Raw genomic sequence first — 25,892 nt, 5'->3', positions numbered from 1 at the left:
TAATCTTTTTTCTTTTTAATAACCTTTTTTTTTTTTTCCCCTTTCAGTCATTAAATATTGCACTACAAAAATCTTATTGAGATAATTACTTTTGTTTTTTTCTTCTGTTTTCTCTTTGGTCCTCCTTTGTCCACAGGCCAGATAATCCGATCAGCTTTCACCCACTCGTCGTATCTAAAAGGGAATAACAACACGCTGCTATCACTGATACCACAGAAAAATGGTGGCTGAGTAGGAGGATTAAAAGACTGAATTATGGAAAATATTTATTATTGAGAGGCAGGGAAAATTCAAGGCCAGGGTGGATGGGGTTTGGAGCAACCTGGGCTAGTGGAAAGTGTCCCTGCCCATGGCAGGAGGTGGAACTGGATGGGGTTTAAGGTCCCTTCCAACCCTTTTTTTCCATTTAATATATTTCTTCCTGTAGCTCTTTGCTGCTCTGCCCTCTCCTCCCCTCTGTCCTCTTTACAATCACTTAACAGTCAGTACAAGAATATATTTTGTTGCCAAAATTCCAGTGCTTCATACACTTAATTGCAGATGCTTTCACCATTATCAAGGACTCCCTTATATAAAAAAGTCTGCTCGTGCTGACACAATAAAAATTCAGGGGTGCTCCTGCAAGGAGTGAGGATTGATTGCTAAGGTGGGTGGAAACTTGGAAACACAGAAGTATATTCTGACATTTCAGTGCAACACCACCAACAAAATCCCTAACATTGAAAAGTCGTGTTGAGAATTCAATTTGGAGCCACGTCACTGATCAGCTTTCCCTTAATTTCTTAAAAACAAACATTTCTTTGGCAAATAAGCCTTTCAACAAAGAAATGAAAGGCAGTTTGTTCTCCTCACCTTACATTCCAACCGTAGTAATGAACTAAATATAAAACTTCTCCATCATCGATTTCTGTGCTTTTAATACTGGCTTCATAAATTTTTTGAGTCTTGCCACGTCCATATTTTACTTTCACTTTGGTTCCAGTCAGGCAGGGTTCTGTGTCCTCCTCATCCTCTTCACCTTCTGATTCTCCTTTGTTCTCCAGCTCCTCCCTGCAGGAGAATGTATTTAAAATGCCCACTAATTAGTGACAGTGATGTTTAAACATTTAATGAGTGTAGCCAAGCTACTACAAAGAAAAAAGCTGCAAGAAAAATTCTTTTCCTTTTCTGCACCCTGCACTACCTCTAAAGCTGGGCTGGACTCAGGGGGAGTACCAAAAATACCCAGAAAAGGCTAATTTAAACTCAATTTATTAGGTATACAACAACCTGGAGGCCTAAAGATCGTTTTTTAAACTAACATTTTGCTAATACATAAAGGAATAACTCAGTGTTTGGCCCCTCAGTAAGACAGGAAGAACGAGCTTCAGTTTTTATTTTGACACAGTTTGCTCAACTGTGGAACTCACAGTGAATGCTTTGCAAACTGGATATAAATTTAAACTGGCATCACAGTGATCCTCTCACAGACACAAACACCATTCCACTGGAAAAGAGCTGCTTACAAGAGTGTTTAGCCAACATTAAAAGTGTCTACACAGCTCTTATTACACCTACAGCTAATATTTATATATTATATATATATATGTTATATTTGCAAGAATTAAAATTAACCTATTTTTACCTATAATTTCTCATAAAGTAGAAGTGAAACTACAAAAAAGGGTTTGCTTCGAATGAAATGGATTTGCTGGCCTTCAGCGAAAGACCAACTATGTGGCAAACAAGAGAAGTTGATTAAAGAAAACCCTTTGATGACACAATAAAAACAAGCAGCCTGGAGCTTCAGCAGCCACCAGGAAACATTTCAATAAAAGCACAGGAGAAGAGGGATTTGCCATTTCTATTCTGACTGCCCAGAGAGGTGTCCCCAAAGTGCTTCCCACCCCCACGGCCGTGCTGTCTGGAGGTAGCAGGGGGATAAAACCCCAGCACCACCTTGGCCACTCCCCAATTCCCACACTTTGGGAAGATCCCCAGCCCTGTGGATCCTCCTGCTTGGGGCACATCCCAAAGGCAGGGAGCCAAGCAGTGTTTACCTCTCCCTCTGCCTCTCCTCCTCCTCCTCTGACTCCCTGTCAGAATCCTCCTGTTTTTTGATTTTCCTCTCTTTTTGCTTTGGTGTGCTTTTCCTCCCCAGTGGAGTTTCGTGTTCTTTCTTCTCTGCGTTCTCAGGTGTCTCCTCTGGCTCTTTGTTCTCTCTGCCACTCTCTTTTAATTTGTCTGCTGGTTTATCCTCTTCCCCATCTTTTTTAGCAGGGGTTGCATCACGGGCAAGTCTCCTTCGTCCCTAAAACAGAAACAGCAGCGCTTCAATGACCCCAAATGGCAATTGTTTTCTCTGTAGCCTCTCCAAATCTCAGCAGAAAAAGTGAGATGTGCAGCTCCTGTAAAGGTAAAATGTTCTAAAATATTAAGATTAAAGGTTTTGTTAATCACTTTATTTGGTATGAAGAGGGTGAGTTTCTGATTTAACTGCTGGAGGATTTCAGGACATTTGCTTGGACCTGAAAGGTTTGTTGCTCTGACAAAAAGGGTCAAAATGTTTGATGCAGGTGATTCTTTGGGGGATTAGGACAGGTTTATCATTTTGTTCATTAAAAGAGTCTTGATAGGACCATTGCTTTTCAATCAGAACGTTTAAAATACATTATGAATGCAAGATTAATTATCTGAAGGGCATTGAAAGATGACAGTAATGAAGGCACTATAATAATTACAATTCACAGCAGCATAACAGCAAATAGTTTGGAAAAATAGTAATTAATGAAAAGCTGGTGACTGGATTAAAAAGGAATAAAATATATAACCAAATATTTAATAATTACTAAATTAACAAAAGACAGCCAATGATAAAAAAGACAAAAAAACTTTACCATTTCTTTATCATCTTACCAGTTTTCTCAAAAAAAAACCCCAAAAAGAAATGAACACTGACTCTAAAAACAAAGCTGATGTCGTGTCAGAAAGTTCACTGAGGCTGATACAGCCTGGAAAAAGCACCTGCAGCCAGGCAGAGATCTCAACTGCTGTTCACACTGTGGCTTTTCATGTATTCATTTAAAAGGCCAATATTTGCTGGAAAAGCTGGTTTGCAGGAAGTGCTTTCACAGAATTTCCTTTTAGTCCAACAGAAACCCTCACAGCCTGAACAATCAGAAAGGAATAATTCCTTGTCCCTCAGCAGTCATGCTGCAGGGAACACAAAATATCCTTTTAACAGAATTAACAGGAGTGCTACAGGGTCATCTCCCAACAGCCCCAAGCGCTGTTTGTGCTCTCCCTGGGGCTCAGCATCCTCCAGCTGGTGGTCAATGGTCAGATCTGCAGCTGCTGATACAACCCTCACCTCTGCAGCACTTGAGGACTAATGAAGACTAAACTCAAGTGGTCCTCCCTCTGCTTTTGTCTCTATACTGTAAAAGTGGAGTGTTTCTGTTATTACAAGTGAGACTGTGATTAAAAACCAACTCAGGTAAATGGCTCTTCCTCTGATTCCTGAAGCCATAGCAGGCCTTTGGCATTCCTGCTCCTTGCCAGAGAGCTCCAGTTCCCTGTGCCTGTGGAAATCCTGCCCCACAGCCAAGACTGTCCTGCTGTGTTTCCCTGCTCTGATGATCCACAGCTCTCAGGAGCTCCCCACCCATCCCTGAATCAAAACCCACCTGACACAGCCTGAGAAATGCCATGGATGAGGTGGGATACAAAGGAATAATCAAAGCCGACTCCATTTACAGGTAGAACATCACTAACAGTGAACACTCCCAGGAGCTACCCTTGTACAAGAACACCAATTCCAAAGTGCAGGTGATTCCCAGGGAAAACCCCCTGTGGAATCTGCTCACCCACCAAAGGGCTACCCAGAAATCAGTGCAAACCACTCACCCTGGGGGATCTCAGTTCTACTTCTTCCTTTTCACTTTCACTGCTGGAGTAATTCTCTTCTGCTTCTTTTTTAACTTCTGTTGGGGGCATTTTCTGTTCCTCTTTTCCACTTTCCTCCATTGGTTCCACGGGTTTCTGTGGCTCTTCTACCACCTTTGGCTCATTGTGGTGGATGGTCCTGAACTGAATGTTTGCAGAGCGACAGTACTCCTCAAAACCATACAGATACCTGCAGACAAATCAGGTGCCACTTATATTTCAAGGTTTATTTTCTCATAAAAAAAAAAAACATTTTCCTGCTCATTAAACTTCAGGAAAGAAAGAAAATAATAATAATAATAATGAACAAACCCAAATAAACAAAAGCAAAAAGCCAGAGAAGATTTTGAAACGAAACGATTTTGCACACAAGTCAAGTTACAACACACTGTATCACGTGTGCAAACTACATTATTGTTATTTCCACTGTAACAGCACCCTAGTACACAGTTACCAATTGTTCTTTTTATGATAAACCACTCTTCTTTGTAAAATACAGACCTTCAACACGTGCCCAGTTCAAATCCCACTGAAGATGTCTCAATATTTTCATCTTCATCAACATTAACATGAGTTGAGTCATTAGCCATCCCTATTTCCAAATTTCCTTAGGTTCAAGGCAAGAGAACCCCATCCTTTCCTTTTACTCAAAAAGCCCAATTGTTTCTTGGCAAACTTCCAGGAGGATAAATAATGACAACAATTCTCATTTAGAAAATCAGCTTGAAAAATGCCATTCCTAGAAGGTTTCCATTTCAAAAGTTAAAACACAACTGAAAACCAAAGGTCAGAAGAAAAGAGATTTATGCATTTGTTCATGACAAGTAATGATTTTACTATTTACTGCCACATGCACACAGCTATGCCCTAAAGCCATTGTTCTACAAATTCTGCAAAGATTATTATTTAAATATCCAATCTGAAACATGTCCTTTTTTTTTTTTCAATCAGCATTTTTCAGAAGGAAGTTAAAAAGAAACTGGGCTAAAATCCTCCTCACTGCACAAAGCACCTCCAGAACGATGACAGCAAAGCTCAATTTGCCAAAGCTCATCCTATAAATGTCTTTGTTGGATTCTGAAACAGCACCTCACATGCTGATAGGGAAAGTTTCTTGATAGAAAATGAGCAGAATTCTCGTGTACTGGAGGAACAGGAACTCAGGCAGCCCTGAGCTCTCCATCCCTTCCTCCACCATTTCAACCCTCAGCACTGTTCCTGAACTGAAGGATGGCAAGTGCTGTTTCACTGAGCTATCAAATATTGTTTGAATGTTGTACGTGCTCCTAAAAACATGGAAAAATGTTTTCACCATTACACAACACGAGGACTTACTTTCTATAAGCAGTTTTTACATTGTAGGAAGCAGCTGAGTTCAGAATAGGAATGCCAAGGTCCATATAAATTTGCTTCCATACAGCACCACTCTCAATCTTTGGGGGGAAAAGAAGAAAGAGAAAAGGAAATTTTCAGGTTTTTCTTTAACCAAGAACATTAAGGAATTATGTCTAACACAGCCACAAGCTACAACAGCCTTTTAGAATCATAGAACAGTCTGGGCTGGAAGGGACTTTAAAGAACATCCACAGTTCCAACCCCCCTGCCAGGGGCAGGGACACCTCCCACTTCACACCAGGTTGCTCAGAGCTACTTCCAATCTGGCCTGGAACATTTCCAGGGATGGGGCAGCCACAGCTTCCCTGGACAACCATTTATGCACATGAATGGACATATTTAGTTCAGGAAACATCCAACACTTACATTGTCACACCCACCCTGCTGATAAACCAGCCTAAAAAGCTTGAAGAGATTTAGGTCCTTGTAGCCCAGAACTGGTGGTTTATTGATAGGAGTACCTGGAGAAAACAAACCAGAAACAAGAGGTTATCCCAAAGAACAGCATATTGTCTCTTCCAATGCTTTGGCACAAATTTGATTATAAATATCTTTCTGCATTTCAATTTAATAGTTTAGGATATGTCACAAGTCAGGAGTTTCCAATCAGCAATTAAGGCTTCACTTTCTTGAGTGGGTGGTTTATTAGCCACCTAAATTTATTAAGAATCCCTATCCAGCTGGCTGCATCCCACTGCTCCTCTCCTGAGTGGGGAGGACACAGCCAGAGCTGCAGGAGGCTCCACAGAACACCTGAGGAATGCTGGAACACAGCAACGTGTGATGGGATTAACTCAAAACACCGTGGGCTGAAAGGAATGAGGAAGCAGCAGAAATGTGGGATCAGAAAGAGTCACCCAGGCAAATTGTTAGAATGTGAAAAAAACACAAAGCTCTGACTGGATGGGAATGTTTGGGCCAGTTCCAGGGAAAAGACAGAACTCAAATCAGATGAGTGGCAATGACATAAAGAACAATAATTCTTTATAAAAGGAGAAACCAGAAGTGACTTGGGGCAAGTGGCTGCATCTGTAGACAACAATCCTCCCAGCAAGGAAGAACATCAAACCTCTCCCCTGCTGCCTCTTATCTTCCTTCATCTTCATGCAATTATATCTGGAGTCATTAAAATAATTCTACAGGACTTTGGGAATACTGTCATGATTACAGGAATCCAAACACTCAGACTGAGAGAAGAGAATGCACAACAAATGCGGTGGGAACAGAAACCCTACTTGGTTTTTGTCTCAGAGTTTAGGAGAGAGACTCAGGAAGGAGGAAAACAGAAAAAGGGGAAGGATCAGGCTACCTGAGAGGGAAATTGGGGATCAGCCCAGCAGCAGAGGGAGGGTTTTTTCCCAGCCCAATTTAGATTTTTATTCCCCTAAGGCAGGTTATTCTCCAGAAACACTGGTTATACACAGGAGGCCTCAAAACTGTATTGGATGAGCTCCAGAACTCTTTGCTATAACACAAAATCATTTATTAAACCTGTGATAAGAACTGGAAATCCTGACCAGAGTTGGAACTGTCTTTTTATGATTCTGTGGTCTAAAACACAGCTCATTAGAAGGCAGGCAGACTCTCTTTTACAAAGGCAACTTGATTTTCCCATTCATTTCAAAACTAAAAAAAAAAAGGGGGAAAATAGCACTTCATGTTTTACTCTCAGCTCTGGTTATTTCAAATTCAAACACCTCAACTATGCTGCTCTGGAAATATCACATTCAGGTCACTTTTGCCAAGAAAAAAATGAAGGAAAAGAGTAAAATGAGAGTAAATGCATTTGTAATTTACCTGCTACTGCAGGATAAATACACACAGTATTTGAATTGAAGTGGTGACTTGACGAGTACAATGAATAAAATGAAAACAGTTTAAACCATAAAACTTGAATATACTTTAAAAAAAAGAGGGGGGAGGCATGAGAGGAGCTAAGGAACAGAAAACCTTCCATTTTAGTGTCAGTCTCATCACAACTGCAAATGCAAATGTCTTATGCAACAGCAGCTCTCCCAAGTCAGCAGGTACATCCTGCTCTCCATCCAGAGCACAGGCACTGCTGAGATCTGTGCTATGCCAAGACTTCAATATTCTGATTTATTAAATCTCACTTAGTTCTGCAAAGACAGGCATTTAAAAGAACCCTGTTCTCTTGCTCTGGGTACAGAAGGAAGCAGAGCTGTTCGAGTTGCCTGTTCAGGTGTCGCTGCAACATCTCTGCATGGTCAGAGCTCTGCCCACGGCTCATCTCCCACCCTCTCCTGCTTGGATTTCACCAGCACAACTCCCAGCAAGGAATCAACCAAGAGCTTATTTAGCAGGGCAGTGTTGACATAAAAAAAGGCTTTGTGAAAGCCAAAACAACCCCAGAACACCTCAGGGAGGATTTGAGTTTCCTTTTGAGTGCTGTGCTGTTAGAAAAGTGGACTGGAGAGAAGAAAAGAGAGAAATTGCAGAGTTACCTCTGTCTTCCATAAACTTGTAAAGCTGTTGGAGGAAGTTGTCCCTCTCTTCAGGATCAAGCTCTTCCTCAGGCTGGGAAAACAAACACAGTCAGAAATGAGAACAGCAACCATTTATTTGTCCAAAAACCTCAGAGCAAGAACTGAACCCAAACCCAAACCACTTTCCACCTGGCTCTGCAGCCACGGAACGGTGAAATGTGCAGAAAACAAAATGTCCTGGGGAGACTGAAGTGGCACCTCAGGAGGGGGAAAAGGAAATGCAGGTCAGGGAAAGCATCAGTCCATGACAGAAGGAATGTGGGAGCCTCACAATGAAAACACCAACACGCTTCACATACTTTTCTCACCCAGAAGAGCTCTGTTATTTACAAGACTGAAACAATTCACAGGAACTCAAGGGGTTTGTGGGTTGGGTTCTCTGCTTGTTTGGGGCTTTTTTTTTTTTGCTTAACTCATCTTTCTTAGCCCAGTTTTAGCTCAGGTTGCAGAATAATCCTTTCTCCAGTCATTCCTGGCTTTGATGCTCCAGGCAGTATCTGGTTTGTGATTAAGCTCCAATGCTTGATTTCAGTTTATATTTGGAAGCACTTTCAGAGTCACTCCTATAATTTATTATTATAAATTCCTTAGTTTTATCTTGACAACTTAAAACCTCAAGGAGATGAACACTTCCAAACTTGATGGGAACCCACAAATGAAATAAAGCTTTGCTTTTATTCGAGTGAAAATCATTATAAAATAAAGTCAATTTATCAGTGGGTGGGAGGGGCAGGGAGGGGAAATAACATTTACATATCTTCATGGAATTTTGAGCTTCTAGCAGAGACCAGGAAAAAAATAATAAAATAAAAATAACCCTTTTTCCCTGCAATGCTTTCTGGATGGCACTTTCCTCCTGCCAGCCTGGCAGTTTGCACAGGCAGGACTGCAGCTGCCTCAGAGGAAAGACGTCCAGTACGTGTCAAAAAATCTTATCATTCCATTATTAAAAATAAACAGGCAAGCGACAAGCAGCTCCAGAAGGAAACCAGAAGAGCAATTTACATTTCAGTCGTCTCTGCAGTCTGTAAACTTTCAGCTTCCAGGCAGGAAAACGAGCAGGGAAATGGGAATGTATGTGCTGGTGGCTTGCTAAGCAGAAAACAATCTGCCCAGCATCAGAATGAATTCACTGAATCCTTCTAAGCCCAACAGGGCTCACCTACAATCAAGGCAGAGGCAGCATCTGTGTCTCACTTCCCTAGTTTTATTTTGGGGAATAACTGGAGGAAATGAAACGTGTGATCCCAACACTGGAGAGCATCACTTAGCACAGGGATTATGTAAGGAAAAGCAGCTGTTATCTATGGAATGAGTATGTTCTTCCAGGTTAGCAAGGGAAGTATTGCTATAGAAACCAGGGCTCTTTTCTCTCCCATCTCAACTGCAAACCCGCTCCAAGATCGAGAAATTTCCACCATCTCCCGGGATGTTTGCTGGTTCAAGGCACTGTGGCTCAAACTGTGCAGGCTAAATAAATGCAAATACCAGCAAACCTCCAGAAATGCTTCTGAATAGTTGAGTTAAAGCCATTTCTTTCTGTGTGGGCACAGGGCCAACCCAGAACTCTGGGTCAGAGCAGCACAAATGTAGGTTGGAAACAGCACCCTTGCAGTCAGAAGGGAACCATTGCACTGAGAGCGAGGATTTTCACCTGAAGGAAAGCAAAAGGGAAAGATGGAAAGCTTTCCCACGGGGTGGGGACATAAAACCTGGCTGCAATATTCATCCACCCCCAAAGGCTGAACTGTGCTGGCCTGAACAGCAGAACAGACACCAAATCCTCCTGAGACCTGACTAACTTGTCACCACCAGCAGTTCTTTTTTTGCTGCTGGCCAAAATGGGAAAGACCAACCCCTCCTGGATACCCTCACTGCAACATCAGGGTACCTGATTTTTATCAGAGGTCATGTTTTTATCGGGGTTATGTGTTTGGATTGTCTACTGTCTGAGTTATATTTAAATACATCAACCATCAGCAGCCTCAAATCTGCACCCCAAGCCAAGGGAACACCTGAGAAATGTTGGTGCCACATCCTGTGATCACCATCAGGGAGGGGCTGGAGAGCTAAAATTCCCAGCATGGATTTCCAGCAGGAACCAGGGTGACTCTGTTCCTACCCAGACATTTATGCCCATTTTAGACTGGCCATAAGTAAGTTCACAGGGACAATTGTTCAAAATCAGGTTTTTTTAAGAGAGTTCTGTCTCTCCATTTCATTTTTTTCCCATACAAATGTTGCAAAAAAGGGGAGATTGGAGCCAAAGGTAAGTCCAAATGAGATGCAAAATAACATGAAAATTTGAAGTGGCAGGAGCTCAAAACTGAGACCTGTCTGCTGTTCATCCAATACCACAACTAAATGCAACGTGAGAAAATCTTTTTACAGTTTCACGATGAGAGCCTGAATTTCATCTAAATAAAAATAATTAAAAATCTCCAAGATGCCCTTTTTCTAATTAGGAGATTGAAATTTTATGGGTTTGAGATGTTTTCCCTCCTTTCTGATTAGCAGGTCACATCACTTAAGAGAATTCTGGAAGCAGGCAAACAATAAAATCAACCATGATCACACATTATCTCTGTATTAACTCTTTTCCCAACTCCATTTCTCACTGCCTTCCAAGCAACACTAACAGTGTTCCCATATTTCCTACAGTTATTTTGAGAGTAACAACCAGCAAATAACACAACACAACCACACAGAAACACAAGCAGGAAACTTGTAACTGGTTTTGCTTCATTTGGTTTCAAGCCACTGAATTCACCCTGAGCTCTGCCTCTGTCCTTGGCATGATTTTAACCAAGAATGTGGCTCTGTTAGCCTGACTCATCATTTACTCTCCAGAAGGGATGTTAAACCTTCCGTGGGTGCCAACCTTCAGAGCTGAGTGGGAGCACAGAGGATGAAAGGGTTTCTTCTACAAAAGGAAGAATGAATCTCTTCCCACCAGCACAGTTCACCAGCAACTCAGTCAGGTGAGGCTACCAGGGACTGAGCTGCCTTTTGTGTTGTAAATACACTGCCAAGACCATAAAATCCTCTGGGGAATAAATGGAAGTTAAGAGGAAGAACGGTGTACACGGGACCTGGAGTTCAGAGCAGTGGATGATCAAGACAATCTGCCAGAATTAATGTAATTTGGTTGTTTCAAAGCACTTCGATGCCTTTTCATCACTGGCACATTTGCTTTCTGATGCCAAGTTCTGAACGCCAATTAAGGAAATGAAAAGAATTAAACTGATTGCAACAAGTTAACAGCTTTATACACCATGTGGAGACCAGAGTGGTCTTCAAATGTTCATTTCTACCGACAAGAAGTGGGAATTCAAGCACCCTCAGCAATGACTCACTGGGAGCTGTGGCTCAGCCTTCAGCTCTGCTGCTCCTCTTGGAGGGACGTTCTGAGAACGCCTGAGAGCAAAGAGCTGTGAGCAAGAACGTCTGGGAGGAACATTTGTGCATGGGATGATGCAGGCTGTGCTTCCCAGCAGCCACAGCTCCTACAAAATGCATGGATGCAGGAGAAGGAGGATGAGCTAATCAACGTTCAGCTATTTTTAAAGGCTGTTCCGTGCGTGACACGTCACGGCTGCTTTGGGGGGTTTATGTACGTAAATCATGGAATCACAGATCGGTTTGGCTTGGAAGGGATCTTAAAGATCATCTTGTTCCACCCCCCTGCCACGGGCAGGGACATCTCCCACTAGCCCAGGTTGCTCCAAGCCCTTGAACCCTTCCAGGCTGGGGCAGCCACAGCTTCTCTGGGCAACCTGTGCCAGGGCCTCCCCACCCTCACAGCCAAGAATTTCTCCCTAATATCCAATAAACCACTTCTTTCCTGACACCACGCTTCATTAACTTGGAAATTACTGTTTTCCTGTATTTAACTTTAAAGAGTCAGCTTTTTAATGTTATTTTAAAATATAAACAGGTTGCAACAGACACGGATGATCTGGGTGTCATTTTATGTGATCTCCCCCAGTCACTCAGAGAAAAGCCCACATGGGAAACAACAACTATTTTGAAGCAAAATGTAACTATTTTAATAGTTGACTGCTGACTATTTGTAGGAATCCTGAGCCTCCTAAAATACATTATGGGTTTCTGATCCTTCCCTTATGAGCTCAGTGCTAATAAAATATATGGTAATGACTTATCAGGAGAACTGAAATCCTCACAGAAAAGGAACACTGGAAAATGCCTCTGGCACCTTCCCTTTACAACCATGTAAAGCAACTGTGACTGACGATTCTTGATGCTGTTGTGATGCAAGAACCCTAAAAACACGAGATGAATGCACCTTATTAAACATGCCACACACACATCCTCCAGGTGAGTGGTAAAAATAAGCCTGGAAGGAAACCCCCCCAAAGGAAACACCTGGAGGGGCTACAACTCTGCCCTCAAGGAGCCACGAGGCCCAGCTTGATTTCTCTGAGCAAATCCCTCACCTTTCCTTCCACCTTAAATGAATGTATCCATCAAGAACTCAGACTGAGAAGATATTTCAAATAAGTGCACGTTAAAATCTTCATTCTGGTGGATTCAGAGTGGCCCACAGGGAGACTGAGAGCCAAAAGCAAATGTTGCCTGCACGTTGCCCTGTAAATTGGGGAGTATTTGACTATTTGAACTGGAGAAACAAATAGGAGGGGTTGCAATGGCTTCTAAAGCTTCTCCTCCCAGCACATTTACCTTCTGGAATCCTTTGCTTCACTGCTCTACATTTACATTATTCTTTCTTCTTCCCCGATAAAACAACTTAAATACCAACAAATACAGTAGTACATATAATCTGTTTCTAATAAAAATCAGGTAAGGATCAGAAAACTTTCTATTTCTATGTGGAGATCCTGGAGTTAAGATTTTTCTCTTTCCTTTTAGCTGCAGTGCATTCCTTGACTGCCAAATGTACCCTCCAAACACAGTTAATTCTCTTCTTCTGACACGTTGAAAACTGGGTGAGAACCAAAAGCAATATCCAGATTTTTATCTGGATTCAAGCTAATTGAGTGATTCTTTTAATCTTCATTTGATACAGACTTTTTTCCTACAGTACCCCCGGATTTTTTCACTTTTTATAACACAAGTCATTAAACCCTTAAATTTTAAAGAAAAATAATCCAGAGATTCACCACCTATTGCCAAAATTCCAGCAATTTGAACATGCTGAGCAACTCTGTGGAATGCAATCCCTGTTGAAATCAATGACAAGCATTTTCCACACTGTCCTCCTTCCCAGTCAAGTCTGGACCACACAAGTCACTTCCCACTGAGGAGCAGGAGGAGGAGGAAGAAGAGGAGGAGGAGGAGCATCTCACCAACATCATATTGGTTCCCACTCCTCAACTTACAAAAGCCACCAAAGAACAGCCCTGGAGAGCCTGGAAACCTCTGGTTGTCCCAATCCTACCAGCTCTTGAAGGTGTCATCAAAGGCAGCACAACTAGAAAGGGAGGCTCTGCCAAAACAAAGTTGCAGATTTTTCACCCAGCTACTGGAAAACGGCAGGATCTCTTATCACCAGCTACAGCAGATCTTCTCTGCTCCATCACCATCATAAAAGATCTTACTTTGGAAAAACAGGATCCTTTCCATTCCAGAATGAGACTCTTGTGACTGACTTTATGCTGTGACTGTATCTGAAGTAGGTCTGTGGTCATTTGATTATTTAATGAAGGCCTATCAGGCTGGGCCCAGACAGCAAAGCTGCTCTGCAGTTCAGAACATGGGAGTGGGAATGTAAAAACACATTTAAAAAATGTACTTTTAAAAATCTCACTCCTATAGAACCAATGGCAGTTCTAAAACAAAAAAGTCCACTGAGAATATTCTGGGAGAGGATGGACAGAAGCTATTTTTGACCTTGATTAATACAGGAGGAACTCCATGAAATGTAAAAATTTAGCAATTTGACATCTGTATTCAAATACAGGCAAGGAAAAAAAAATCATTCACTTGTCGATTCTGCATTTCTGCCTTTCTAAGGGAAGAGAAAAAGGGAATGATGATAAATTCCCTAAATGCTGTCTAATTGCAATATCTAGCATGGCCCACTATTAAAATATGTATTCTCACAGCTGAATCAGGAATTTGACTTAATGGGCTGTCATGACAGTTCTGCTCTGACATAATCTAAAAAGATTCATGTGTATCCTCTGCTACACAGCTTCTGGAAGATGAAGATGCTCACCTGATTTTTACAAGCCTACTTGTCACCTGGAAATAATGGATTCCACAGCTTCTCCTATCAGCACATCCACCTGTCTCAAATCCTTTGCCCCTCTATTTTACATTAACATCGTTCTTTAAAAAATACCTGCAATTTCTTTTACAGGAATGTCCTTTTTTTATTTTTTTTTTAAAGCACCAAGCTTCCCCCTCCCCCTTCTTTGTTTGAAACACACAGCATTTTATGCAATAGGCATGAAAAAATGATAATAAAAATGGATACTGGAAAACTGGTACAGTAATCCTTGATTTTTAGTGACTGATACTCTGTAATTTAAGGAGTGTTAATACAGGCAAAGCAATACAGACTGCAACAGTTCACACCCTGCAAAATGTGGCCTATTCAGTCTTTTTCACTGCAAACTGAGAAAAAAAAACCCCAGAGGATTTTACATTCTGCACACATTTATCTCAGATTTATCTCATCATAGCATTCTTCTCAGACAGACACTTACTCCATCTTCCCAAACACTGTTATCAAGGCACAAAATCCACACCTAAAAATAGATTCTTATTGTCTTTTTTTTTTTTTTTCCCCCCCACCTGGCTGCAAAGCTCCACGCCAGCCACTTCCCAGGCTCAGAAACCCAAGTCAAACCCCCATTCTCAGCACACCCCACCCCACCCCCCCCAAAAAAAACCCCAAAACGTTCCCATCGCCAGATTAAAGCCCGCAATCCTTACCTAGGAGCCGCATTCTTTCAAAGGTAAGATGGTTTGCCTCGCTCTCTCTATCTAACGCTCCCACTGCCCGCACATATTCCAGCCCGGCTTCCAGCGATCTGCTCGCGCTCTCTGTCCCCGCGCGGCGCCCGCAGTTAACCGGCATTACTTACATCCTCTCCCACACACACATATAAATATATATATAAATAATATAATTGTTAAAGAGCAATAAACGAGGCTAGAGCCCCGAGGCACGAGCTGGAAGGCAGGGGAAGGAGGGCCAGCCCATCTCCGAGCCCCCGGCCAGCCCCGGTCCCGCGGCCGCTCCCCGCGCCTGCGCCGCCGCCACACAGCGTTGCCCGGGGAACGGCGAGGCCGCCGAGCGCCAGCGGCCATTCCGTGTGGGAAGGGAAGGGAAAGGAAAGGAAAGGAAGGGGAAATCTGACCTCCCTCGCAACGCAAACCGCACTCGGGTTTTGTTGTGGTTGCCGGTGTATCAGTGGAAATCGGTGGGAAAATAAATCAGCGAATCTCAACACACCCTCCCTCCACACCCCCTCGGCTGCTCCCAGGGTACAGCCAGGGAGCAGGAATACAAGGGAATTCTCTAAATACAGTTTAGAAACTGGGTAACTTTATGGAAAAGGAGACACTTTAAATATTCCAACACAGAAAAACATTTTGCTGTTAATATCAGAATCACAGAATCACGTTCTGTGATTTGGGGTGGAAAGGATTTTAAAGATCCTCCAGTTCCACCCCCCTGCCATGGGCAGGCACACCTTCCACTAGACCAGGTTGCTCCACGCTCCATCCAACCTGGCCTGGAACACTTCCAGGGATGGGGAGGCCACAGCTTCTCTGGGCAACCTGTGCCAGGGCCTGCCCACCCTCACAGGGAAGAATTCCTTACCAGTATCTAACATAAATTTCACCTCTGTCAGTTTGAAACCATTCCATTGTCCTGCCGCTCAAGGTCCTTGTCCAAGATCCCTCTCCAGCTCTCCTGGAGCCCCTTTAGGCACTGGAAGGTGCTCTAAGGTCTCCCTGGAGCCTTCTCCTCTCCAGGCTGAACACCCCCAGCTCTCCCAGCCTGGCTCCAGAGCTGAGGAGCTCCAGCCCTCCAGCAAATTCATGGCCTTCTCTGGACTGACTTCCAACAGGTCCCCATCCTTCTTGTGCTGAGGACCCCAGAGCAGGACACAAAGCTCTGGGTGGGGAATCACCAGAGCAGAGCAAAAGGAGAACCCCTCCCTTGACCTGCTGCCCTCTCCCTTTTGACACAGCTCAGGTGCTGTCACCACACACTGCCAGTCCAGCTTTTCACCCACGAGAACCCCCCTGCCCTTCCCCACACACAGCTGCTCTCAGGGACTTCTCCCAACCTGTCTGCAGGTCCAGGACTGGCCCACACGAGTACAGAGACTGCCCCAACACGTCAGACACACAGTCCTTTCACACCGTGGGATTCTCTGATTCTCAACCAAACACCTCCACATTCAGTCCTGCACTGCTCTGAAGCATCTCAGGCACCAAAGAGCTTCAGCTCAGACTTTCAGTCAACCTACTTCAACAGTTTGTCTTTTTTTTTAATTAATCTAGTGTTTTCAGAAACAAGTTATTTTTTATGTAACCTACATGTTAAAAAGTAAACGAAGAAAAGAAAGAAACATAAAAAGTTACTTGTATTTAAGGTTGTATTACTACCACTAGGCTTAGTATAAATTTTTGGGGTTTGTCTTTCTTTTTGATCCAGAATCTTTCATTCTTCTCTGCCATGAACTCTTAATTCCTGAGATTTGTCTCTGATTTCTGCACTGGATAACTGGAGAAACCTGCCACTGCTCACAAATCCCAGTAAATGCAACTGTAACAGGGAAAATGAACAGGACTGAAAGGACATTGAAGACTGAGAGGCAAGTGTTGGAAAGTGCAGGATTTTCAGACAGGAATGTCCCTAAATTATCTCTGAAGAATGACTGAAATTCCCTGGACTCACCGCTACTTCTTCCGTTTTCTCTTCTCTTTTCTCTTCCTCTTCATCAGTTTCTGCAGCAGCTCCATCTTCCTCATCACTGCTGGAGGACTCCAGGATTTCACTGATGTCCATTTTCCAGTTCCTGGGAACACCCTTGGTGCTGAGAAACGTGGTTGCCTCCTGTAGCCCTAGAGAAGAAAGGCTTTGCCTCACCCACAGCACTCAGCCAACAAAGCAGTTTTAATTTCCTTTTCACATCCTTACAAATGACAACCCCAACTTAAATGGAATGAATCCATCACAGAGCAGGCACGCTGATTTACTCTGCTCTTTTCAAAATATCATCATGTCTTAGATTGCATAAAAAATGAGGAGCATTTCCTAAAGAGATGTGACATCAGCGTTTGGAACAGAGGGAAAACAGCAATGAGGAAAGGAGTGATGGGACAGGCTGGAGTCCCACTTGTACAATGGAAATATCTGGAATTCTTTTGCTTGAAGAGGTGCTCCAAGAGGGAAACAACAGAGCAAAACAAACCCAGATAACCCTAAAATTTGCCCCTCAAGTCACAGAAAGAGACTTTGATAAAGGAGTCAGAAGAATACCCAGAAGAGGGACATACTGCAATGAACCATTCAGTGCTGCTGGAGAAGAAAAGGCACCAGTTTTCAATAGCTGCTGATAGAAAAACCTGCAGACATTGGTCCCAACTCTCTTTTTTATTTTTTGAAACCATTAGTACCTTTGGTTCCAAAACACTCCCTCGTGGCAAGGAATGTCACAACCCAATTATGTTCTGCACAGGAAAAATGTCCCTTTCTTCAATTTATCTCAAACCTGGCATCTGATCTTTTTCTCTGGCTGCTCTAAAGCTCTTGGACTGTGAAACAGCTATTAAGGAGAAAGTAGAAATCATTAGGAGTTACACTAATCAATCAAAACCACCTCAAGCTCTCATTTGTAGCATGTTAAAGCTTTACTTGTTAAGGAGCTGTTCCACACCTTTACTCAAACCAGAGGAACTGCTGTTGTTGAGGGGGTTTTTTTTGTTGCTGGGTGTGGTTTCTTATTATAATTTTTAAGAAATAAATTTGAAATGTTAATCTTTAACAAATTTCAAATCCAAAGTTTCTCTAATTTATCCCATTTAAAGTTATTCACAAAATATCCAAGAGCAATTATCAGAAATCAACAGGTCATCACTTATCTATAAACGTTAAAAGTACTAAGAAATAATAAAATTATTTCTTTTAATTTACCTTTCTTAGGAGAGGACTCAGATTTTGGTAAGTTTTGCAGATCTAATTCTTTGATGTCTTTCCTTGCTATTGAGTAACTGTAAAAGAAGAAGGGTTTGTTATTGTTTTTAAAGTACAGAAAAGCAACCATTTGACTCAGAAAAACAGCCATTTCTAAAATTTTCAAGATTTAGTAAGGTTCTTTCTTAAAGCACTTGTTATTGTAGTGTCATACAAGAGCAAGTTACTCTGAGTAAATTTCCAATCTTTGAGATTCAGACATTAAAGCATCCTTAAATAATTAAGAAAAGTTTGTAAGGCTTCTTTATTTTCATTGCTTAACCTGCACAAATCTGCAAAGGTAAAACACGAAGGCAAAAATCATTTTCTAAACTGAAAATATTCCCATGAATCAACAGCTGCTCTCCAAAGAGGAATCCAGCTGAGAGGAAAAAAACAAGTCCTCTGTTTTCCAACTGCATTTCTAGTAACACAGAATAAGAGTGAAGCAGTTCCCAGATCTGCACTGACAAACAGCTGATTTCGATTTTTCAATTACAGGAATGTTCTCCCAGCACAACATATGGAAGTTGCTCTGCTCTAAGGTTATATTGAATATTTTATTTTTTTTTCCTTTCATTATTTCACAAAATCTGCAGTAAAAGCTCAGGAATTGGAGGCTGCCATGTTCTGAAGTTCAAGCCATAACACCATAGGGAAAAAAAAAATCCACCAGAGCAAGGGTAGATGTTCTACCAGCAGCATTCCACCTGCAGCAGATAAAGAGCCAGGCTTATCTGGAAGGCTGATGGGAAGTGTCTCCTTTAAGAGGCCAAAATGAACTAAGTCTTCAGGCACTTGAAATACATTTCAATAATCAAACACTCACAACCTACTCAAAATCACGGCTCTTAAGAAATCACAACTTGTTCACTTTGAAAGGAGAGAGAGAGAAGGTTTTGGTTACAGTGTGTTGGGACAGATGCAACACAAGTAACAATGAGGAGAAATAAAGGGAAACAGCTTTAAAAAACCAGTCTTTATGTTCTTATAAATATATAATTCTTTAACTAAGACACACAGCTCTGTCTGTCCCTCCCTCCTCCTTTTTGGAGCAGAGGATGGACCAATAAGATCTTCCTTTCTTTTTGCTGCAATCTTGTTCAGATTCTCTAAATATTTTAATTAACAAGTCTCTTTAAATTCTCTCCTTTGTTGGAAAAAAGTAGATTAAGCCCTTAAAAGCTTTGCTGTTTTTAACAGCTGTGGACATCGTGGCACTGGAGGTAATGAGTCCATCAGATATCCAAACTACAACAGACACCCATAAAGATAGTAATTAAGACATTAAGGAAAATAATTAAAACCAAAACTTGCACTTCAAAGGACAGAAATGATCTAAGGAGTAAACACCTGGGTGTTTTGTGGTTTTTTTTGTTGTTGGTATTTTTTGATGAAGCACCAGAAAGTTTAGTGATTCAAGGAATTCTCGTCATTCCACCTGATGGAAAGAAGGGTGAGGAAGCACAGAAGGAGATGGCTGGAAATGGACTGCAATGTCCATCCAACATTCCAGAACATTCCAGTACCCTTTCCCTTGGGAAGAAATATGTCATTAGTCTCCCATTTTCTCCCACACATCTCCAGTAAAGGTGAGCAATCACTTACAATTTGGAATCTGCAAAGGATCGAACTAAACACTGGTCCTTTTTCACGGTGACATCGTCGTTGCAGCTCGGTGACACCACCTGAAGGTTCAGAGAAAACACTTTTTTATTGGGAAAAAACCCAAAACTGATCTTCAAAGGAAAGACAGCAGGAAAAGAGCTGTTTTCCTATTTATTACAGTGTAATTTCCAGTTCTGGGAAAACAAACCTACTCTGATTTATACTACTAAGGTCAACAATAACAGATTTCAAGAAGCAATTTACCCCAAACTATTAACTTGACTTGATATGTGCAAGCCAAAAAAGTTCAAAATTTCATTTGTCAACTCAAAACTGATCTCCTGAGGTTCCACCACGGGATCCTGTTGATTCACTCTGCTTTTTAATTCTTGTTCACACAAAATCTGATTGAAGTATCTATTTAAAAAGTCACAAATCCACTTATTTTATACCAGTTTCTGATGTTTGGCATTTAAACTGAGACATTAAGTTGGTTTGTTTGGGGTTGGGGTTTTTTTGAGGTGTGGATAACACAAGCCAGTGTGAAATGCAGCCCACCCTTCCACAGCAGTGCTATCTCTAAGTCTAGAAAAGTGATAAAAATGTATTTGTGTTACCTAAACCACAACAAGTTCCCATTTTGCTCTAGGCCCTATACAAACAGAAAATGTTAAATGCAGATACAGGGCCTCCAGTGACTTCACCCCTAGTTAAGAACCACGTGAAATGAAAATCTGTCATTAATAAAGGGATATACAACAGTCAGAACACGCACAAAACCACATTTCATATACAGCTGGACAAGCCAGTGTCAACTATTCACCCCAATTTACACCCCAACGTTCTCTCCAGAAGGGAACACACCTGGCCTGTGTAGGGAGTTCCTTTCTGCTCCTGGATTCACACAGGGAAATACAATCTTAAGCTAAAAGATTTTAACAACTCAGCTTGTTCCCTTAAGACTCAAAACAGAGGAGTGCAGAGTTCAGTAGATAAAATCTGCAAGAATTAATGAACCAAACCTGTGTGTTTAATGCTCCAAAATACTTTTTGTTAAGCAAACACTCCAGTGGATACCAGAAGATGTGTACTGAGCCTGTCTGACAACACAAAAAAGTTTACTACAGAAAGCAACTTTTACCATGTCTGTGTGTTCCTGCAGAGTGTCTACTTTTCCAGTACCAATCTACCTGGATTTATTTAATCTGTATTTATTTCAGCAGTGGCAATGAACAGCTGTACTGCCAGTGAAATAAAAATCACCCCCACCATGCACTGCCAGAGCCACTGGTGCAAATGAAAGCATGAAAGGAACGAGAATTCCACAAAACCGAAAGCCAAATGAAATGTGGTTGCTCTTAAACTGCCTGGGAGTGCAAGTCCTAACACATCTTGTTTTTGGAAGAAAAATACCCTCCCATCCTGATCATCTTGCACTCAGTTTTGAAAGACTTTAAAGTCATAAAACTGCAGCTTACACAGAAGTGTTAATCTTTGCTTTCTTACTCTGCACAGATACTGGAAAACATTGGTATTTTTAGCAAATCTGGGAGCAGAGCTGAGCCTGACAACATTGCCAGCTTTGCTGGGAAAGGAACTCACCAAAGCTGGGTACCAGTCTGGGAAAGGAACTCACCAAAGCTGGGTACCAGTCTGGGAAAGGAACTCACCAAAGCTGGGTACCAGTCTGGGAAAGGAACTCACCAAAGCTGGGTACCAGTCTGCCTTCTCTGCATTCCAAGTCACACTCACAACCTTGCCAAGCAATTCATCGTTGAGGCGTCTTTTGTCTTCATCCTCTTCTTCACTGCTTTCTTCTTCCTTCTCATCTTCAGTACTGAAACAGCAAAATGGACAAATTTTTAAAGGTTATGTCTGAACTTACTACTTGAGAGCAAGATCAGGTTTTTCTTCCTGTTTTGTAAAGCTGCAAGAAAACAAAGGTGGAATTTTAAGAGCTGAAATTGCTTGAAATACTCTGGGTATTTTATTATATTAAGGGTACTTAGTAAGAGGAATTTTGTAGAAATTCTTTCCAACTATCAGTATTTTACAGCAGCATCATCTTGGAATTGGAGACTTGAATCAGGTTCTGACTGTGCACAGACATGAAACAAAGAGAAATGGATCTCTTCCCCAGAAATTTAAAAGCACTTTTTTTTTAACTCTGTGCAGTGTAAAGGTTAAAAATCCTCCATCTCCTATTAGATGAAAGCAGCATAAATGTTCTTAAGCAAAAACCCTTCAAGTTGATAATATTGCCAAGATCTGATCATGTCTGCAGTGCTCAAGTCCATAAGCTGTGCCCACAGTTGATGTGCTGGAGCATTCAGAGCTCTGCAGCTGCCTCAGTGACAGTAAAGGGACACTGAAGGAAAGGCAAAACTCACACAGGAAGAGAAGATCTCCTCCCTCTGTTGGATTTCTTCCCAATAACTGGAGTTCCAAAGTGCTCTGGGTTGGTTAGTGGCAGTTGGTCAAGTGTCTACGTGGAAAAAAAGGAAAAAATTGAGTTTGCAGTATCTTATTATAAAAAAAAGTGATTTAACTCCTTAATTTTTATTCCCTGCCCATCAGTTCTTACCTCACTTTCTGCAAAGTGCCTTTCTCCCTTCAAGCATAACGAAGTTCGTCTCAAGGTCCTTTCATCTCCATCATCAAAAACTAGGATGAAGCCAAGGGAACACATCAATAATCAGATCTTGATCCCAACCTCCTGTTTATCTCACAATCAAGAACATTCCCCAGCACAGGACTGTCAGACCTCCATCCACTCACTCTTTAGCTCACAAGCAAAAATGAAGGTCACTCCTCAATATTCAGCCTAAGAATAGATTTTCACAGAGTTTGAAGCCAGTAAAAACAAAATTTTTGGGTGCAATTGTCTAACTTAGACATTCTTCTTATCAACACACTGCACATTTCAACCCCCAGGCACTATTCTATAACCATCTTTGGGGTTTGTCTGGTTTTGCTGGGATTTTTCTCACCCTATCCATTTATTCCTCACTTCTGCACTGTTCAATGTTGTGCAATCCCACGGAAAGACAAAGGCATGGAAAGAAAAACAAGGGTGGGATGGGTTTTGCTGCACTATCAATATTGTCTTACAAACAGAGCAGGACACTGGGAATCTGAACCTCCAAGCCTGACCAATTTATATGGAAAACTTCATAGATATCCCATTAAATCTCATGTATAAATGACAGGGAAGCTCCATTGATTCCCATCAATATACAGCAGAAGAATTTTGTCACATTTCTATTAAAAAAACCCAACTCCAAACAACAAAAATCTCTTGAGCCAGCACGAATATCAAATATAATATTTCTCCAATAACTAATCAGAACAGTCACTTTCTCACACTTTTAGATTAAAAGCATAGACTGCAATAATAACTTGATAAAAAGGCATGAATATAAAACTAATTAAGCTTGATAAGATGAGCTTCCTGAATCTTCAGAGTAGATCCTACAGAACCTGATACTTGAGAGTAAATGAACAGAAAGAACCAGCCTAGTTTAGCTCCAGTTTTGAAAGTTCTACCCAATTATTTAAAACTTGTACAGCAGAGGGATGAATCAAGCAAACCATTCATAAACCAGGTGATTGACAGCAGGTTTTTTATCCATAAAGGGTAAAATGTTATAAATACTGAGGGTTGGGGAAAATACCCTCAGTAAAATACAGCACAATTAGGATACATAAGGAAATTATGACAATTAAGAGCTGTGGGAGATATTTTTCTTTCCTCAACTATAACATGCAAATTAATGTAAGAAGTCACATAATTAGATATTCCTGATCAATAAGAGGCACTGATGGATTGTAAAAGCTGTAACTGCAATTGCAGGAGTGTCAACTTCATAAATTTCTATTCCATTTCCCCGGACAAAGCACGGAAGAAGAAATAATTCCTGCTGAATAAATTCCTGTTCCTGATCCCTGCTGAGCCCACAGACCCTGAGGTGTGGGTATCCTTCAGCCAGGCTCTCAGTCCTATTCCCAGATTCCCACCTGGATCAAGACAAGTCTTTCCCAGGCCTTTTCCTGTCACTTCTCTCAGTTTTTTTCCAGCTGAAGGTACAGGATTGGTCTGTTCTAACAAAAACTGCTGGGCCCTTGCCACGCAGGGCACAAGTGCTGGGCTGCTCTGCATTGTCCAGAGCTGAAACTGGTGGACAACACAAAAGAAAACCAAAATCCCATCTGAAATGCCTCTCCCAGCACTGAAAGGAAAGTCCCTGTGTCTTTATTCCACATGAGAAGCAGCAACCACAGAAGGTGGAGAAGCACAAATTCTCAGACCTCCTTCCTGAGCTGCAGCAGGGCCAGGAATTGGCACCACCACTAAATCAGAGTGTAGAGAAATCTGTGTGAGAGCAGCCCCAGGGAAAAGGGAATGCCCAGCAGAGTGGAAGAGGATGGGATTCCTTCTAATCAAGTCCAGCATGTTCCATTTCACCTTGGAATTTTTCTTGCAGGACTAAAAAGTTTCTCTCTGCCCCAACTCTCTTCAGGTTAAAAGAATGAACAGAGTCCAAGTATCCAACCCCACCAGAGTCTGGTGTAAATATCTATCAGTGCTGCTCTGTATCATTATTTTCACATCCTTTGCCTTTTTTAAATGATTAATAGAAAAGAGACAGTTAAATTTTAATTTTCTGTCTCGCTGGGAACAAGCAGGGGCAGAGGTGAAAGGACCACGAGGGGCTGCAAACAGAAGGCACTGCTATTTTTGGTATTTGAAAGGCATTTCACTGCTTCAAGGATGAGCCAGAACTTTCTCTGAGCAGGCAGGAGTTTTTGGGTATTGTAACACTGTACCAATTTGTGTTGTGGAAACGTGCAAAGCACCTGCAACTCACGGTGTAGCTGCACAACTCGGAGCAAAACATCTCTGCAGAACAACACAGTGTAAGAGAACAGCATAATTCAAAATATTTCCTTAGTTAAATTAGTGACCACTCGATAAATTCTCAATTGAGAAAGGACAGCACCGTTTTTCATACCCAAATACTCAATTATTTGAATTACTAAGCTGAGGCCAAGTAAGAAATCTCTCCAATAAATCACAGTGCCTTGAGTAGTTGGTAATTGTAGCTACTTTGAACTTGCTTCTCCTCTAGGGAAAATACTTGATTGTGCCTCACTGAAAGGGTAATCAGAAACCTCACTGATAAACTCAGCAGCTTCACAAATACAAACTGAGGAGGCTTTGTGGTTTCCATCTCACTTTTAAGAGAAATCTGCTTCCCCCAAGAACTGTTCGTGTCAGTGTGCCCTGGGCATGACTCTTTAATGCCAGCTGAATAATTGTATTAATTATTTCATTCCTTCAATAGGGTATTGCTACCACTCCAAATTCTCCCATGGCACAAACTGCAGAGGTTGTATTCCATGGGAATGATAAAATTCAAGGAATTCTGTCATGCTAAAGAGGGCAGGAAACCAGAATGGAAGGCAGGGGGATCTCTCCCACACACATGAAGTCCCCAAGAGATGTGTTTACAGTGCCATGATGCTCCTCTTGGGGGAAATGACAGCCCTGGCCTTGCAAAGGAACGAGTGGGGAAAAGCAGAAGCCTTTGAAGTTCTTCTGTTTCCTCATCTCGTAGCGGGCAGGGACTTTTTGGGGCAACAGGGGGCAGGAGGTGAGTGCTGATTTCTGGGAATCCAGGATCCAAAGCAGCCAGGGAACTCCACACATCATTTAGCAGTCAAGGTAGGGACAATGAAAGGAAAGCCTCATTTCTGCTGGGTGTGCTCCCTAATGAAGAGCACAAGGGGAAGGAGATGATTAAGCAGCACAACCTGGAGGAGCAGCTCTCTTCTAAAGCTTGTTCTAGTCCCAGGAACAGAGGTCAATCTGCTCCATCCAGAGCATTTTCAAACAGTGACAATACAAGAGAAATGGTCTGAATTTTGCTGCATCCCAACCCTGTCAATAATGACAGGAAAGAAGAAGAATTGATTTGTTTGTGGAAATCTCCACAATCCCCATCTGTGACAGAAAAATACAAACAAACTTCCCAGTGGTAATCAATGCAGGAATTCCCAAGAATTAGGAAAAAAACTCTCTTGGTTAAAAATTGGAGTGGCTCAAAAATGCACTAAAAGGTGCAACTTTAAACTCACTGTTGATGAGCAGGTACCTTCCATTCCCTGACTGCTGCAGACCCATGTATGCCATTAACAAAATCAACACTAACCCTGTCCTCACAAAACCAGTCTCAACATCAGCTCTCACTCATATTAAACATTAACATTATTTGGTA

General features: G+C 41.8%; 1 protein-coding gene across 2 annotated transcripts in view; it reads right to left on the bottom strand.

Annotated features, from left to right (window-relative positions):
• Nucleotides 1-25,892, bottom strand: part of ARID4A (AT-rich interaction domain 4A) — a 44,426-nt gene that overhangs the window by 7,460 nt on the left and 11,074 nt on the right. For both annotated transcript variants that reach the window (XM_050336234.1, XM_050336235.1), the window contains exons 6-18: nt 22,199-22,278; nt 22,005-22,099; nt 21,319-21,451; nt 19,615-19,694; nt 17,968-18,044; nt 16,729-16,895; nt 7,785-7,857; nt 5,686-5,780; nt 5,260-5,357; nt 3,886-4,114; nt 2,040-2,290; nt 853-1,050; nt 90-174 (exon numbers count right to left, since the gene is read on the bottom strand). In XM_050336234.1, the coding sequence (XP_050192191.1) occupies nt 90-174; nt 853-1,050; nt 2,040-2,290; nt 3,886-4,114; nt 5,260-5,357; nt 5,686-5,780; nt 7,785-7,857; nt 16,729-16,895; nt 17,968-18,044; nt 19,615-19,694; nt 21,319-21,451; nt 22,005-22,099; nt 22,199-22,278 (1,661 nt within the window). The remainder of the gene's footprint in view (nt 1-89; nt 175-852; nt 1,051-2,039; nt 2,291-3,885; nt 4,115-5,259; nt 5,358-5,685; nt 5,781-7,784; nt 7,858-16,728; nt 16,896-17,967; nt 18,045-19,614; nt 19,695-21,318; nt 21,452-22,004; nt 22,100-22,198; nt 22,279-25,892) is intronic.

This window comes from Myiozetetes cayanensis, unplaced genomic scaffold (genome assembly GCF_022539395.1).
Source record: "Myiozetetes cayanensis isolate MyiCay16 unplaced genomic scaffold, myiCay2020 scf6-25, whole genome shotgun sequence".
Lineage (NCBI taxonomy): Eukaryota > Metazoa > Chordata > Aves > Passeriformes > Tyrannidae > Myiozetetes > Myiozetetes cayanensis.
This window is presented reverse-complemented; position numbering and strand designations above follow the sequence as displayed.